Here is a 17,664-nt window from a genome sequence, read left to right on the forward strand (position 1 = left end):
GGCTTATTTTATTTAGCATAATATACTTAAGGTTTATCCAAGTGTATCCTAATACATGCATGCATTAGGATTTTATACCTTTTAAAGTCTGAGTGAAATGCCATTGTATTTCTATAAAACATATTGTTTATCCATTTATCTGTCCAAGAACACACAGGTCACTTCTACCTTTTGGCTATTGTGAATAATACTGCTATGAACCTGAATGCACAAATATCTAAGTCTTGGCTTTCACTTCTTTTGAATATATATCTATAAATGGAATTATGGATTAAATAGTAATTCTAATTTTTTGAGAAATAACCATACCATTACCATTTTCCATATTGGCTGTACCATTTTGTATTTTCTTGAGTAAAATTTGTTTACTCTTCAGTATGTAAAAAATTGATTTGCTGTTGTGTCCTAAGAATTACGCAAGGTACTAGAGACATGGGTGGTAAAGTTTAATATAAAAGCTGTGCTTCATTCACCCTTAGAGCCAAAGTATTTAAAATATTTTTATATCAAAGTTGGAGATAAAACATAACTCCCCTAAACACCTGTCTTATGAGTAGCCCCTACTTAACCTTGACCCTGAAGGAAAAATTATCTAAAACACCCTCAATCTAATGTTCCTCCAGGTACTTCTTGAGCAGGCCTTTGTGTACACAAATACCCACCAATTGATGATGTTATATTTTGTATTTTCCTATGGCTCTATTTATATTTCTAGTATTTAAAAATTTCTAGAAAAATGTAATAAATCTACAATGATTTTTTGGCTTTTGAATATTGTCTTTACTCACTATATTATGAGTTCTTAGAGGGCAGGGTCAGAATTTGTTTTACAACTGTATTCCTAATGTTAACCTCAATGCCTAGCATCATATTAAATACATATTTGAGGGTCTACAGACAAAAATAAAAATTTATGCCCTCATTTAATGTTTTTATATGAAAAATATTTTTCCAAATGAAAATTTTACTATAATGTGTAATATGCTTTTTAAACTCCTGTTCTTTTATGGTCTTGGGGTTGGGCTTTTATACCTCCATGTACTGTGTCTCTTTCTCTCCAGTCCTAAACTAACATGTGTTCTGCATCTGTCTCTATCTCATTCTCAGAGGAAAGTGACCGTTAGGGAACTTATTTCCCCCATTGTTGATTAGAAGTAAAATGTCTTTGTGTCTCTGAAGAAGTTTGGGTTATTTTATGAGATTAACTTATGGAAAAGCTATGAAACTACTCTTTGTACATCAGGGAGATACTTTGATTGTCGACCAACCTTTTATGACCTCCAGTTTTGTAACCCCTTTCAAGTTCACTAGTTATACTTTTGTTTTAGCAACAGGCTCTCACTGGTGCTCAGACTGATCTCAAGTCTCCTGGACTTAAGTGAGCCTTCCGCCTCAGCCTCCTGAGTAATGGCGACAACAAATACTGCCACTGTGCTTAGCTTTCTAGTATTGCATTTCAAGTACCATTTTAATCATGTCCCCTTTGCACCCTTCTCTTAATTTCTATAGCACATATAACCTACTAACATAATTTGTATCTAATTTTCTGCCTTATTTATGATATTGAGTGTTAACTCTTTTCTTTTTAACTTGATTATGTCCTTGAGGACTTGAGACCCAATTTTATATTTCTCTTGTATGCCTCAGTGCAAAGAAAAGTACCTCCTTTGTATGATGCTTTTATTAAGTCTTCATTACTAACAGGTTGAGTTTCAGAATTTTAATAACAGGCATGTACTAAGAACCATTTAGTTGATATGAGCTAACACATTTCCTAGTACTATTTTTTCTATTTATTCACTAAAATTAGTTTTTCATAACTTCACCTAAATGTTATGGCTAATTGTGTTGCAATGTATATTTTTAAATAGTCTGATGAGAGCGTCTTTCAAAAGTTTCTTTGCCTTACCCATTTTTTAAATATTTTTTAGTTGTAGATGGACGCAATATCTTTATTTTACTTTTATGTGGTGCTGAGGATTGAACCCAGGGCCTTACATGTGCTAGGCGAGCCATCTACCATTGAGCTACAACCCCAGCCCTGCCTTACCCATTTTAACCTATTAGTTGACCAAATTTCAAAGCATCTTGGATTTTTATTGCTTGTAAAATAGTTTATGACTTTTCAGAATGCAAACTTCTGTTTTTCAAATTACAAGTGGCATGTTTCTCTCCATAGTAGAACATTTAATAAAAAATCAGATGGGGGGCTGGGGATGTGGCTCAAGTGCCACATGCATGTGGCTTGGGTTCTATCCTCTGCACCACATACAAACAACGATGTTGTGTCCGCCAAGAACTAAAAAATAAATATTAAAAAAATTCTCTTTCTCTCTCTCTCTCTCTTTAAAAAAATATTAGATGGGTTCCTTCCCATTATTGCCCCACCAATTTCAAAGATAAAAAAGTTTATATGGTGAAAATAAGTTTTATTCCCTCTTAAATTTCATTCTCTTTTTTTCTCTCTGAAGACAACCACCATTTCTATTTTCTTTTGTCCTTTCAGAGATAAATCATTCATGGTTTCTAAATATCTATTAGAGCAAAATAGAATGTTTGAAATGCATGTTTCATGGCATTTTTATTATTTAAACTGATTGTTACAATTCTGTATTAGTCAGCTTTGCATCATTATAATGAAATACCTGTGGCAGGCTACTGATGAAGAAAAAGGAGTTCATTTAGCTCATAATTTTGGAAATTCAAAGTTCAAAATGAGTGGTTTCTCTTTTTTACAGTTTCTTAACCTGGAACATTTTCTTTTGTACTTCTCATAATTCACAGGTTACTGTTTAAATGAATGATTTTTAAGCTTTCTAAAAGCGTCTTTAAAGTGTCTGAAATATGAATCATGGAAATCTGATAGATATTCTCTACTCCATTGCAAATCAGCTGAAGTGAAATATTGGGGTGAAAGCAAAGTGAAACCTATGTTGAAGCTGGGTGTAGTGGCACATGCCTTTAATCATAGTACTTCGGAGGCTTAGGCAAGAGAATTGCAAGTTCAAGACCAGCCTCAGCAATTTAGCCAGGCTGTATGCAACTTAACGAGGCCTTTTCTCAAAATGAAAAATAAAAAGGGGCTGGAAATGTATCTCAGTTGTAAAGCACCCCAGGTTCAATCCCTAGTACCCCCCCGCAAAAAAAAAGTTGAAATAAAACAGCAAAACTATTCTTAAAGTTTATTGAAGCTATCCTATGAAACAGTTTGTTATAAACTTCATATAATTTATAATTTTATGAAATATGGATTTATTTCTTATAAAGAGCAATAGAAATAAGTTAGTAATTTAACAGTTTACCAAAAAATCGAATGTGTTAGGGTAGAACTCTTCAAAAATACATAAAAGAGTATGTTCAGAAGTGATTACTAAATGTACCATTAGGATGATTTCTTTGAGCCATAAAATTTGATTAAAATGTACCAGGAAATGACAGAAATCAGCTTCACTTACTAAATTTTGACTGTCATTACCATAAACAACAACCTAAATTAATATCTACATTGAAATTATTGAAATACTAGGTATAAAATAACGGAAAAATATTATTTAAACATGTTTGAAGGAAATTAGAATAGAAAATTCCTATATGAAATGCTGAAATTTGAGAAAATGTTAAAAACTAATCTTCTGATGTTCATATAAAACATTCATTAAAAACTATTACTAAGAATAAAAATTTGTTAAATTTTTTTGCATATATTTTTAAAAGTTGTCAACTATGCTATTCATAAATATATATAAACTTTCAGAGTTTTAAAACAAAATTTTAAAATAAAGCTATGCATTTAGGACACTGACCATCATTAAATTATTTTGTTTATGGAAGGTGGAACCATTTAGTGCTTGAAGCATTAATGTATTTAAGTGATTTTTTTTAGACTACAGACATGTCTATACAAATGAAATGCTCTTCTCAGTAGAACTAACACAATATTAACACTTTTTCATTTATTGAAAGGATGATATCAATATACAATACTTTGTGCATTTGTTCCACTTTAATGTACAAATGAATCACCTGAACATTGTATATAAATTCTGATTCTTTGGGTCTGAGTGGACTCTGAGATTCTGTATATCTAAGTTCCTAGAGAAGGTTAATGCCATTTGTCTGGAGTTGACATTTAGAGTAATAATGTTGTAAAGAATAGCAAATGTCCAAAACAGAATTAACAATGAATGTGTTTAGTATTCTGTTTTCACAAACTTTAGTTCTTTTATTTACTAGTTCACTTTTGATACCAGGATCATTTCCTAAGAGTTTTTTAAATTTTATTTAAGCATATATGAAAACTAACAATTTTGTTTAGTAACAACCCTTCTGACCCAATCATATGAAACATTATTTAGTAACATTTATTTCCAAGTTGGAGAAGTCAGTGCAAAGTTTACTGGGCTCTGGCCTTCATTCTGGAACTCATTTAATAGTACGACCTTAGGCAAGTTATTCAACTCCCTGAGTTATTTCATCTGAAAAAATTGGAAGAACTGATTTAGATCAGAGGTTTTCAGATATTTACTCTAAAAATCAGAGTTTATTCTGTAATTAGCCAGTGGTGAAACTTGACTAAGTGATTTGGAACCAAACTATTAGAAGCAAAACCAACTTAAAGAAATTAGGTGGGCTGGAGATGTGGCTCAAGCAGTAGCAGGCTCGCCTGGCATGCTTGCGGTCCGGTTCGATCCTCAGTACCACATACAAACAAAGATGTTGTGTGCGCCGAATACTAAAAAATAAATATTAAAAAATTCTCATTATCTCTCTCTCTCTCTTTCTCTTAAAAAAAAAAAAAAAAAGGAAAAAAAGAAATTAGGCATCAGCCCTATAATGCTTACCCAGGGTAGAGACAAACTTGTTTTTTCTCCTTGGTTGGGTGGTTTTGTTGTTTTCTTAGTTTTAAGTTTTCATTTGGTATGAAGGTGCTGTCTTTGGAAGCGTGGTCTTTTTTTCCCCTAATATATACTCATTAGTGATTCAAGCACTAAAATAATATATATGTATATTATAATAATATATATGAGGCATTTCTGCCCATAAATTTTACAAATCTTTATGTTAAGCATATGTCATTCACTATCTTTACAGTGAATCAATATTCGTTTAACTTGTCTTGAGTCATACTGGTATGTGGTGTTAATAGACTTAATACCAAATTCAAATACTTCTTTTTTTTTTTTCTTTTTAATTTGTTTCAAACTGTGGTTCAACCATTTGCTTTAATGGTAAAAGAAGCATTGTCTTGTTTTTTAGAATCCAGTCATTTGGAGCAGCAACTTGAAGAAGCTAATTCTGTGAGGCAAGAATTAGATGATGCTTTTAGACAAATCAAGGCTTATGAAAAACAAATCAGAACTTTACAACAAGAAAGGGAAGAGCTAAATAAGGTAAAAATATATGAATAAATTCTTAAAGCCTTTTCTGTGTTCTTCATTTTCTGTGATCATAATACTGAAAGCATTTGTAATGAATACTAACAATATATAGTCTGTTTTAATTTTTTAAAAGTTAATCTAAAAATTTTAAGAATTGTTTTGATGTATATCATTTGATTATTATCTTGTAATGAAGAAATTGAATGTTCTTAAGGCTTTTAAGGAAAGAATATTTAGTTTATTTGGAAAGTTAATTAAAAGACTTGATTAAAACTGAATGTTGTTGAAAAAGAAACATTTTGAAGAAATATACTAGTAGAATGTATTTAGTATCTATGGGAAAATTTAAAATGCAGGAACATTTTCATTACTTATTGCTGATAGATAGGAACATTTTTAAAAGATTATAATTAAAAATTACTGATTTAGTTATTTTTACAAAATGTCAGTTTTTCTTTCAAAGCAGTATGGATAAACAAACTAAAGTCATTTTCTTAAGAACTTTGTGTAGCATTTAAAACAGTATTGGAAGCATCAACAAAATTTACTGATAGCTAAGACTCTGCAACACAGTCATATAAAGTAATAATATTCAAGCAATAGAGAAAATACCTGAACCACATAATGTTAGGTATTGTGGCTTTCATTAACAAATGAAAAAAATGTTGGGATTAACACTTTATAATGCAAACAAATGATCAGTAATTTAAGGAACGATATAAATTATATTCAATGATGTAATATATTTTGCACTGATTAATATATAATGAAATCCTTTTGGGGAAAATTTATAAATCTTCCTACCAATAAAGATCTAGAAGAAATTAAAAATAACAACCTTTAAATAAAAACTGTATAATAACAAATTGACTGTTGATGAAGTTAATCCCAAAGAACTAATAGACAAAATTGTTAAAGATTAAATTGAATTAGATAAGAACATTTTTTTTTGCATTTCCTGCTATTTCAAGCAGTGGTTAGTATTGCTCTATCTAAATTTATGGCCATTTTAATAATATTTGGCATTTATAGCAGATAAATATTTTATTTGCTTTAATGATAGATAATATTTTAATATTAGTGTTTTCTGATATGAGTGGTTTAACGCCAGATTGTTTTTTTTTTAATTTTTTTTTTTTAAGAGAATTTCAATATTTATTTTTTACTTCTTGGCAGACACAACATCTTTATTTGTATGTGGTGCTGAGGATCGAACCCGGGCCGCGCGCATGCCAGGCGAGCGCGCTACCGCTTGAGCCACATCCCCAGCCCCCAGACCCCCCCAGATTGTTTTATTGGTAGGATTTCTCAGTCAAATTTAGCTAACATAATAAAGATGAAAATATGATACCTAGATTTTATAGCAGTGGGTATTTTTCCAATTCTAAATAGGGTCTTTTTTTTTTTTTTTTCCTGGTAGTGCTGGGGATTGAACCCAGTGCTTTGCAAGCACTCTACCAACTGAGCTATATCCTCAACCCTCCTTAAATAGGTGTTAATACTAAAAATCTTTTTAGAGTATTTTGAGAAAAGAAAAATGCCTAAAAGAAACAGATTATATGCATAAAGAATTTTAAGAGATTTGCTTAATAGCGTACAGACGGTAAAAAAGGAATTCATTTTCTCCTCATCCTTGCTAACATTTGTTATCTTTTGTCTTTTTTTAATAATAGCCATTCTAGGAGTTGTAAGTGGTATCTTATGTGATTTTGATTTTCATTTCTGTGGTGATTAGTAATGTTGAATATCTTTTTACTTACCCGTTGACTCTTTGCATATCTTTCTTAGAGCAATGTCCATTCAGATCCTTTGCCATTTTCTAATAGGGCTAGCAAATATTCTATTTTTATAATGCCAAATTGTTTTCCAGTATACCAGATTAAATTCTTCCCAGTAGTGTATAGGAGTTTCTAAGTTCAACATTATTTTTTACTTCCAGATTTATTACTTTTGACCAAACTAGTCTGAATTGAGGTTTCAGGTCTAAAATAATTTTTATTGTGATTTTGATTTGCATTTCTTTAATTACTAAAGTGGTCAGGTGTATTTACATATGTCTACTCATCATTTATATTTTTTTTTCCCAAAGTGGCTTTTAATATTCCTTTTACATTTTTCTGTCCAGTTATTTGTCTTTTTCTTATTGGTTTGTAAAAATTCTTAAAAATTTCTGGACATGTTAACCTTTTGTCAGTTATATATTTTAAAGATACCTACCCGTGGCTTGTCTATTTACTTTCTTTTACTTTTGATTAACTGAGGCTCTTAGGTTTCATGTAGTCAGGCTTGTCAGTACTTCTGTGTTAGTACATTTGTTGGATTGTACAGTATTAAGAAATCTGAGGTTAAAAAAACCACTAAATTTTTATCTTTTAAGTTTGATCGTTCTTATTTATGTCTTTAAAACCACTGGAAATTCAGTTTTTTTGTATCATGTGAGATAAGGGTCCAATTTTACTTTTTTCCATAGGACTCACCCATTGATCATTTGCTAAAAAGGCCTTCCTTTTACAGTATTGTGGGATGCCACCTCTCTTATATATATGAGATTTTCATATTTGTATAAGTCTGCAACTCTATTCCTTGAAAACTGTGATGGAATTGTGATTAAAATTACATCAAATCTATAGATCAAAATCAGGAGAATTAACATAATATTGTGAAGTTTTGTTTTATTATTAATATTCTGAGTGCACACACAAAAGTGAAGAGCAGAGCAGATTGTTAACAATTACATACAGCAGATATTAACCACATGGCTTCCTTGTATGCCGATTTTTATCTGTAGGGCAATGCCCTGAGAGCTGGCTGGATGAAACCCTTCACATGAGAAATCTGTTTTGTGAAGGAGGAACCTCAAAAACATTTACCAGGTGTTAATAGAGAAAAGAGGTAGCTGCTTGCTTCTTAATTCTATTCCCCCTTTCGAGAGAGTCTTCCAGGAAGTGTAAAGTGAAATTTTGGGTTATTTCTCTAAGCCTTTGGAATATAAATTAATTACTCCAAAGAAAAGATAAGCTGGAGGTTCCAGCATCACAAAGAAAAAGTCTCCATTGTCCAGGTTGTCTTCCACTTCACCTTGAAATGCTAACACATTTCCTGCAGAAGGTAAATCTCTGGAGTTTTCTCACTATTGAAATTAGTCATAAATTACTTTCTATAATTGCATTTAGTTTAGGTCCCAAGTTTCAATAAAATTTGTTCAAAGGGCTAATAATGCAATAACAAAAATAGTTTTTCTGCAGTTCCAGTCTTTTAATCCATAAACATGATATCTTTTTGTATACTTCAAGTCATTTAAAATGTTCTTTCATAAAATTCATGCAGGTAGTGTTTTCTTTTCTTAAATATATTATTCTATTTTTCATATTTTAAATGAGATCTTTAAAATTTATGTTTTCTCTATTGATTTTGTTCTAAATAATATCATTCAACTCTTGATGATAATGGGATATAAAAATAGGCTCTTTGAAATTTCCTGGAAATATGGACAAATTTTTTTTCTCCTTTTGGATGTTTATAATTTCTTTCATTGTCTTATTACATTAGCCAGGACTTAATGTTGAGTGAAAGTGCTGATAGCAGGTATCCTTACCTTTTTTTTTTTTTTTTTTTTCTCCTTTGGTAGTAGAGATTGAACTCAATACCTCACTCACTGAGCTGTATCCTCATCCCTTTTTCATTATATTTTTGGGGTTGAGACTTTCTACATTGCCCATAATGGCCTTGAACTTGTGATCTTCCTGCCTCAGCCCAAGTAGCTGGTATTACAGGTGTGTACCACAACACCTGGCTCTAAAGGAGAGTACTTTTTTGTGCGGTTGTTCTGGGGGATCAGAATTAGAGCCTCACTCATGCTAGGCAAATACTCTATGAGTAAGCCAAATTCCCAGCACAACAGGCATCCTTATCTTGTTCCTAATTTTTTTTTAATTTGTTTTAATTAGTTACACATGACAGTACAATGATCTTGACATATCATACATTTGAATCAGATGGGGTATAATTCCTCATTTTTCTGAGTATATAGGTTGCAGAATTACATTGGTCATGCAGTCACATATATACCCATGTCTTTGATATTTTACTACTAATAATGCTTGCTCTTAATATTTTAGTAAGTATTTTCTAAGAGGTAAGGAAATTGCTTTCTTTTCCTATTTTGATGATTTTTTAAAAATTAAGAATAGGTATTTGCTTGGCCTGGTGGCACACACCTATAATTCTAGCAACTTGAGAGTTTGAGGCAGGAGAATCACAAGTTTAAGGCCAATCTTAGGCAACATTTCAAGATCCCTGTCTCAAGACAAAAACATAAAAACAAAAAAAATGAACTGGGCCAAACATGATGGCATACACATGTAATCCCAGCTGCTGGGAAGGTTAAAGCAGGTGTTTCGAAAATTTGAAGTCTGCCTGGCAACTTAGCAAGACCCTGTCCCAAAATAAAAAAGGGATGTGGTTCAATGGTTAAGCGCCCCCAGGTTAATCCCTGGTACAAAAACAAAAACAATGAACTGGGGGTATATGGAGCTCAGTGATAAGATGCCCCTGAGTTCAAACCTAGTACCCTCTCCCAATGGAGTGGGCATTGAATTTATTAAATATGCATTCTGTACCCTTATTGATAATTATTATATTCTTTTAATTATCTGTGCAGTTAATTACATTTACAGACCATTATATAAACCACTGTTACAATTTTAAAATTAAGCCTAAATTGCACATTATTTTATATATAATAATGATATATGATAGTATAGATAAAATCTGTACAGCAAATTATCTCCTCTAATAGCACTCAGATTCTAAGTGCTTTACCTATGTTAAATTGTTTAATCTTCATCACAATCCCATAAAATAGGTATTTTTGAAAATTATTCTTATTTTACTAGTGAAACTGAATATTGAGAGAATAAGTTGCTCAAGATTATTAGAGTAGGAAAGTGATGGAAGTAGAATTTCAATACATGGAGTGTAGCTCCAGAATTTGTGTATATTAACATATATCACTGGAACTGATTTTCTCGTTTTTAAAGGATTTTTTCCTTTGTTTCCATTAATGAGACTGGCTCATAATATTTCTGTTACCTTTCTTGAATTTTTTTGGTCAAGATTACATGTCTAGTAGAATCAGTTGGGTGACATTGCCTCTTTTATTTTTTTCCTCTTGAAAAGATTGTATAGACAAACTCTCCATTAGAGTAACTACCTATAAAGTCATCTGCAGCTGGTGGTTCTTCACCGCTGAGATGGGGAATTTTATTGACTGTTGATTCAGTTACTTTAATTGTTGTAGGGCTTTTAGGGCTTTAATTGTTATAGGGATAATTGTGAAAACAATATTGAGAAATTGTGTTTTCTAGGATTTTTTCATTTTATAAGTTAAGAAATTTATTGGCATTGAGTTCTTAATGGTATTTTTCTATTATCTTTTTTGTCTTCTTTTAGATTTTTTGTTGTAGCTTCTTTTTTCTTTCCTAATACTATTTAGTTGTATCTGTATGGTAGTTTTCCTTGATTGGTCTTATCACATATGCCTTTGTTGTGGCTTTGTTGATCCTCATTGGCTGGCTTTTGGCTTTATTTATTTATTTATTTAAAGAATTTTTTTTTTAGTTGTAGATGGACACAATACCTTTATTTTGTTTATTTATTTTTTATGTGGTGCCAAGGATTGAACCCAGTGCTTCATACATGTTAGGCGAGTGCTCTACCACTAAGCCCCAGCCCCAGCCCCAGCTTCTGGCTTTTTTGATCTTCATTATTCTGTCATTTTTATTTCATTGCTTTATGTTCTTTATTATCTTCTTCCTCATATTGGGGGAAGGGTGGTGTTCTAACTTCTTAAGTAGAATCTCATTGAATTTCAACTTCTGTTTCCTTTCTAAGTATTTCAGGGTATGGGTTCCCTCTATAGTTCTACTATATCACCAATTTTTAGATATAATAATCATTTTTTTGTTGTTTATATTTTTAATTTTTCTTAGTTGTTTAAATATATTTATGATTTTTCATTGACCAATGAGATATATGTGTGTATTTTAAATTTTCACTATAAAATTTTTTCAGTATATAGAATTAATATCTTTTTATTAGAATTTAATTGTGATGTTGTTAAAGAACTTAAATTTTTATGATATTTGAAATCAACTCAGATTTGCTTCATGGCTTAAGAGTGCTCTATTTTAAAAATATTCACTGTGTGTTCTTAAAAAGACCCTGTGTTTCCAATACAGGATACAAGCAAGCTCTTATACATGTGAAGAAGCTTATTACTAGAACTTAGTCATCTTTATATTCACTATTTTTTTCCTGCTTTGTTTCTGTATTAATGATTAAGAAATTGATATCTCTCATCATGGTGATATAGTTTTCAATTTTTCTCCGAAGTTCTAGTAATTATTTTTACTGTATTTTGAGACTACCTTATAGAACACATTAAAAGTTCTGAATGTTTTTTATTCCTAGTGTATTGAATTTTATGATTGCTTTATATTTCCTATCCCCAATAGTCCTTTTTCTACTAAAGTCTAGGTTTCATTTCATTTCTTTTTCTTTCTTTTTTTTTTTTTAAGCAGCATAGAGGTGTTTATTGCAAGCTAGCTTGGTCCTCCAGGCACACACAGCAACTGGTGACGCTGAGAGGCTCCGAGCCCAGGGTTTGCAGCATTTTTATGCACTCTTTGGGGAAGGCAGGGAATTCACATACATCATAGCATCTCTTAGCAAATCATCACACAATGTGGGAAAATCATAAAACAACTCTAAAACATGATTAGCACATTCACTGGCGGGGAACAAGTTGGGTAAAGGTGATTGGCTAGTACAAGAGGGGGATTCGTTTGAACTGATTGCTTTAAGCCATGAGGGGTGTACTTGCTGAACTACATGGTTTCCCAATATGTTATCAACAACCATGGTATCTTCACTGTCTCATGCTGATTGGTGGCTGCTAGGGGGTTGCTATGGGTCCTCACCTAGCCTGACTGAGTCACCGCAGATCTCTCCTGTTATTTGTAGATAAACAACTCAGCAGGGTGGGTATGTGCCTAGCAGTGCTCTGTGGGTCTTTCCAAGGACAAGGGTCACACCCCTTTCCTTAGACAGGCTTTGCTCTGAGGTAGAGGCTGGTTTTTCATTCCCCCCATTGTCTAGAAACTTGGGAACCAATCATGGTTCCCTCAGTTGGGGGCCTATTTGGGCAGGCTCTACATCTTGGTAAATAGTAACCCTCAGGGAACAGTCTTCAACTTCCCAGACTCACTCACAATTGGCCTCCTAGATCCAACCTGACTCGATTTATCTATCTACACTGTGTATCTATTTCTGGCTTCATTCCCCCCTCTAATTTTAGGAACTCCTTATTGCTATAAGGAGAAGGGGTGACGGCTTGTTCTGGCTGCTTCAGAGCTGAAAGGGGCAACCAATGTGAGGGGGCTCGATGACATGGAGGACGACGTGGGGGACGTGAGTTCCCTTTTAGAAGTCAGTTCCATTTGAAGTCTGGTTGGGGAAACAGGTTGTCATCTGGGGATGGGTGCTTCTATAAGAGAAACAAAAACCATGAGTACTGAATAAATGTTGCAGCAGCTGGAACATATCGCTGTATAATAGAAGTTTCCTCACCAGGCTTTAACATTCCAGTTATCAGGAATGTAAACATAACATTTAACTTTTAGTGTTACAAATGTCCTTCTCCCATAAGATACAGTTTAATAATTTAATGTCATCTGATCTTGTAAAATCCTTTTACTAGTATGACCTCTGTGTCTAATAGAGAAACCTTTGTTTTGTTAATTAGGGCTGCATAATCATACTAGCAAACACCAAACCTACCTGTGTAGGTTAGGAATATTTGTAGGCCTTAAACTAAAGACTACTCTGGCAGTTCCTCTTGATAGTTTCTTTTAATAGTTATCAGGCATTCCTGCCTAAGAATCTCTTTTGTAGCCTCTAGTCTTACTTATTCTTGGGGGCTAACACAAGGTGTATATCTTAAGTTACATTTAACTATTATTATTACTTAAAATGCCCAAGAATAACTGTGTTTTGGTTTTAACTGTCTTTGCTAAGTGTTTAAGATGAAGCAGTCAAACTGACTTTTGTTTCTATCTCTTGTTAACAGTCAGCTTAGTTTCCATGGGAGTCCTGGGGGAATTTTACAGCATCTTCTCTGTTCTCGTAGTGCCATTTGTGCTAGGATGGGTCCAGGTCTTGCTTGACCATGTGGCTTCCCTTGGAAGCATCAGGAATGTCTCCGTTCTCCTATAACCCTCCTCTTCACAGCAAAAGCATTGGTTGGCTTTCTGTTCTCCAGTGGTCTCATTAATCTCCTGGATTAGGAGGTTATGTGGCCCAGAGTTGCAAAGCTCTTTAAAGAAGTCCCTTGCTCGCTGGATTCAGACTGACTCAGAGGGCAAGAGCCAAATATTGGTTTTCTTGGCATTTTAAGTTAACTTTAATTTTAAAACTTAATCTTAAACATCTAGCAAATAAATTTCAACAGCCTTATATTAAGAGTACTGGGCTTTAATGTCTATCTCTTTATCCTGTAGGTGATAACTCACTATCTTAAATTAACCCAGGTTGTGTGTTCTTAAAGCAGTACCTCGGCAAAACATTAACAGGCATTCTTTAGACCATTTATAAGAAAACTACAGAACAAAATTAACAAGAGTAAAAACATATTTAGTTTGTGTAATAGCTACCTTGAACTTTGGCAGAGTTATACATTATACCCCCTGTTTGAGATCCTAGTAATCTTGACAAAAACTTAACTTTTGGTCACAATTTTAAATGTACTGAAATCTGGCCTACTCCTTTTGTAGTCATTCTCACATGTACTAAGATGGGACACAGAGCCTTACCTCAGGTAAGGCGGGGCTCTTCATAATTAAGTAAAGTGCTCTAGTTCTGAAGCTGATCTTTGCTTTTTAAACATTATTTTACAAAACTTACTTAAATTGTTGCTCAAGTTCACATAAATATCAGCTAACACAGTATGGTATCACATCTAAAACATGAATTAAAGAAAGGCTGAAAGCTTTTAACCTTTTGTAGAAAAGTAGCAAAGTACTTTTGTGTTTTACAATATTAACCTTTACACAGATTAGGCTCTCATTAACTTAAAAATATACTTAAATTGTACCTCAGTGTAAAAAGTAACATAAAACTTTGCACATCCTATTGATAACAGGTCCAGTTTTAGAACATCAAATGATATAAATAAATCTCCAATGTGTTTTTCATTTAAGCCTAAAATTACCATACAACTTTAGAACACCAGCTTGATATAATGCTCTTTTAAAGTTTCTACCTTACAGACTTGTATACCTGGAAGATACGAACACATTTAATAGCACAACAATCACATTAATGTTTTTATATTAACCAAGTTTAGCTCTTAAAGAAATAACATATTACAATATTGCAAAATAACAGTTGTTGTTTAACAATAGTTGTAAAATTTTTAATTTCTTTAAGATTACTTCTCAAAAAACTTACATATATAATCAACTTACACAGACCTTTATCATTTACTTAAACCTATATAGCCAACGTACAGACCTGCTTTATCATTTACTAAAAACCCTCTTATTTACTTAATTACATAGACTCTCTTATCCAGAAACACATTTTTCTTCTATTAAATCCATACCTAGAACCTTCTAATTTCTTTTTTCCATCTGTTAACCTCCTTTTCTGTTCACATTTTGAAAAAAATCTTTGTAAATTTCTGAATTTAGGCAGATTATTTCATAGACATCAACATTTTATTAGTTTTTTTTGATCACCTAGGAAAAACTTACAAGCTTAATTTTAAAGACATCTTTACTTTCATCTGTTTACTCAATTTAAATTGAACCATTTAAATCACATGAATCAAAGATATTTGGATCCATTTTTAAAAATTTTTCATGAACGCTCTATATATCTGCCAATTTTTATAAAGATATCATTATTTTCATCTGTTGACAACACATAGTACAAGTGTGCACACATAACACCATAGTAAAGGCCTTGTAGCTTTTTGAAGGTGAAATCTCCATTGCAGTGTTTAAAAACTTCACAGTTGATATCAACACATTATTGCCCATGTCTTAAAGGGCCAGAAACAGATACCAAAAAAAAAAAAAAAAAAAAAAAAAAAAAAAAGACACAGGACAGATAGACAGAAGGAAGCTCCAAACTATGGCTGACAGACTGGATCTTTTAAAACCAGATTAGAGAGGAATCTCCAAGTTTCTAACTCCCATTTAATTATGACTCCTACACCAGTGGCACTATAGATGTCCCCATAAGTAGACCAGATGTTCTCACAGAGGGGCAACCAGAAGTGTAAAATCAAGGGTCTCAGTGTGGTTGGTGATTTTACTGCATTCAGTGTCCCCTTATTTTTAAGTAGACAGAGATGGAGCAATCCTTACAGTCCAGGGAAGGAAGGAGGGAGTTTCCCGAAGCAAAAGGGGCTTCGACAGCTGCTGGGAGTCCCTCAGTCCCTCCTTTTACTTAAAGGATTAGCTCTTTTGGTTAGGTCCAATCCCAGACACGCTGGCATATCTCCTAACTTTCCAGTAGTCAGCTCTCAAAAGTTAATCCTCCGCTTGCAGTTGTTTCGAGTGCTAGGCTTTCCCAAGAATGCAGAACAGGGGCTCCTCTAGAGTCCCCTCTGGGGTGCCAAAATTTGTGACTGAAAGTTCAGTTCCTGTCCTCGAAGCCAATTAATGCCAATTTAATAATGAGGACAGGGTTTTGAGAAAAAGAAAAAGGGAGATATCAAAGTTCTTAGATCCCCAGCAGGCATTTCCCACTGCAGTGGGTGCACTCAAGCCAACTACGGGAAGAAAAGAAAACATTGCTTCCCTAATGCCATTTAACAAAGGGGAGTAAAGTTTATCAAAGTTCATTAAAACACAGCTAAAAGGGGTGTAAGAGGTGAGAATAAAAAAACTGGCGGTTCTATTGACTTTTGGTCCCTTACAGGGAAACAGGAGAAGCATACCAGGGACATTTTCAGGCTAAAATTTAGCTAAAGTTACCTCCACACATCTAAGGCAGATCAGAACTTGGGACACTGCATCTGTCCAAAGTAAAACAATGCCATCACACTGAACAGAGACACAGACAAAAAGACACACAAAGACACAGATTCCCTTTTCAGATTGTCGACAAAAACAGAAGTGGGGTGCTGGCCCCAAGCCAACTGGGGCCTTCCCCTCAGACAGATAGATTGGGGGAGTATCCCCCTCAGATTGGGTCTGACGACCCTAGATTGGGAGATTAGTTCCCTTGCCAGGATGTTGGAGTGAAGGCGGACAGGACAATAGAAACAAACACACATAACACAAAATTCGCAGCGCGTTGTGGATTGCTACCCAGAAACTAAAAGCAGAGGTGGACGGAGGATCCATCAGCTACAAAATAGTTTACTAAATACTTTACAAAATACTTTATTAAAGGCAATCCATTCAGAACCCAGAAGGGGCTAGGGACGTCTCCCACAAACCCCGTCTGCTGCGTCCACCTGGACCTTTTGCTGACTACAAAATAAAGAACCAGAACCTGCAGGCAACCAGAGTACAGAAAATTACAGATCGGCAGTGCCTTTACTTACCAGCTGGATTTTCATCACCTCTCGATCAGGGTGACTGGGTAGGCTTATAAGGGGAATCCCGGATGAGCCCCCATATGTTATGCACGAATTCGGGACCCCCAAAAGACCATCAGAGACCAAGATCGATGTAGGCAACAAAGAGGTGTTATTGCAAGCTAGCTCAGTCCTCCACACGCAGACAGCAACTGGTGACGCAGAGAGGCAGATTTCATTTCTTAATCTGTTATAGCAAACTGCCTTTAACTGGTGAGCTTAGCTATTTATTTATTTACTTACTTACTTATTTAATTATTTATTTAGTGGTGCCTGGAGCCTTGGGTGTGCTAGACAGCACTCTACCACTTAGCCACATCCCCAGCCCTATTTTATATTTATTTTGATTATTGATGTACATGGGCATGTTTCTACCACTTTATTTTTTCATTTCTTTTTGTCATGCTTTTTTATGCTTCTTTTTTTGTCTCCTTTCTTCCATTTTTAAAAAATTTTTAAGTACATATAATGTTCATCATAATATATTTATATATTTGTCATTATCTAGTGTTAAATACATATATTGTGCAGCAAATCATCAGATTTTTTTAATTTTGCAAAATCTTTTCTTACTGTTCTTGTTTTTATTTTACTTTTCTACTCTTTCTAGTCTTTGATTGTTGTTTTTAATTTTAC

At 33.5% G+C, this 17,664-nt stretch overlaps 1 protein-coding gene across 9 annotated transcripts in view; it reads left to right on the forward strand.

The window, feature by feature from the left end:
* Positions 1 to 17,664, forward strand: part of Cdc42bpa (CDC42 binding protein kinase alpha) — a 323,243-nt gene that overhangs the window by 179,705 nt on the left and 125,874 nt on the right. For all 9 annotated transcript variants that reach the window (XM_076831696.1, XM_076831690.1, XM_076831691.1 and 6 more), the window contains one exon: positions 5,257 to 5,390. In XM_076831696.1, the coding sequence (XP_076687811.1) occupies positions 5,257 to 5,390 (134 nt within the window). The remainder of the gene's footprint in view (positions 1 to 5,256; positions 5,391 to 17,664) is intronic.

This window comes from Callospermophilus lateralis, chromosome 13, assembly GCF_048772815.1.
Source record: "Callospermophilus lateralis isolate mCalLat2 chromosome 13, mCalLat2.hap1, whole genome shotgun sequence".
Classification (NCBI taxonomy): domain Eukaryota; kingdom Metazoa; phylum Chordata; class Mammalia; order Rodentia; family Sciuridae; genus Callospermophilus; species Callospermophilus lateralis.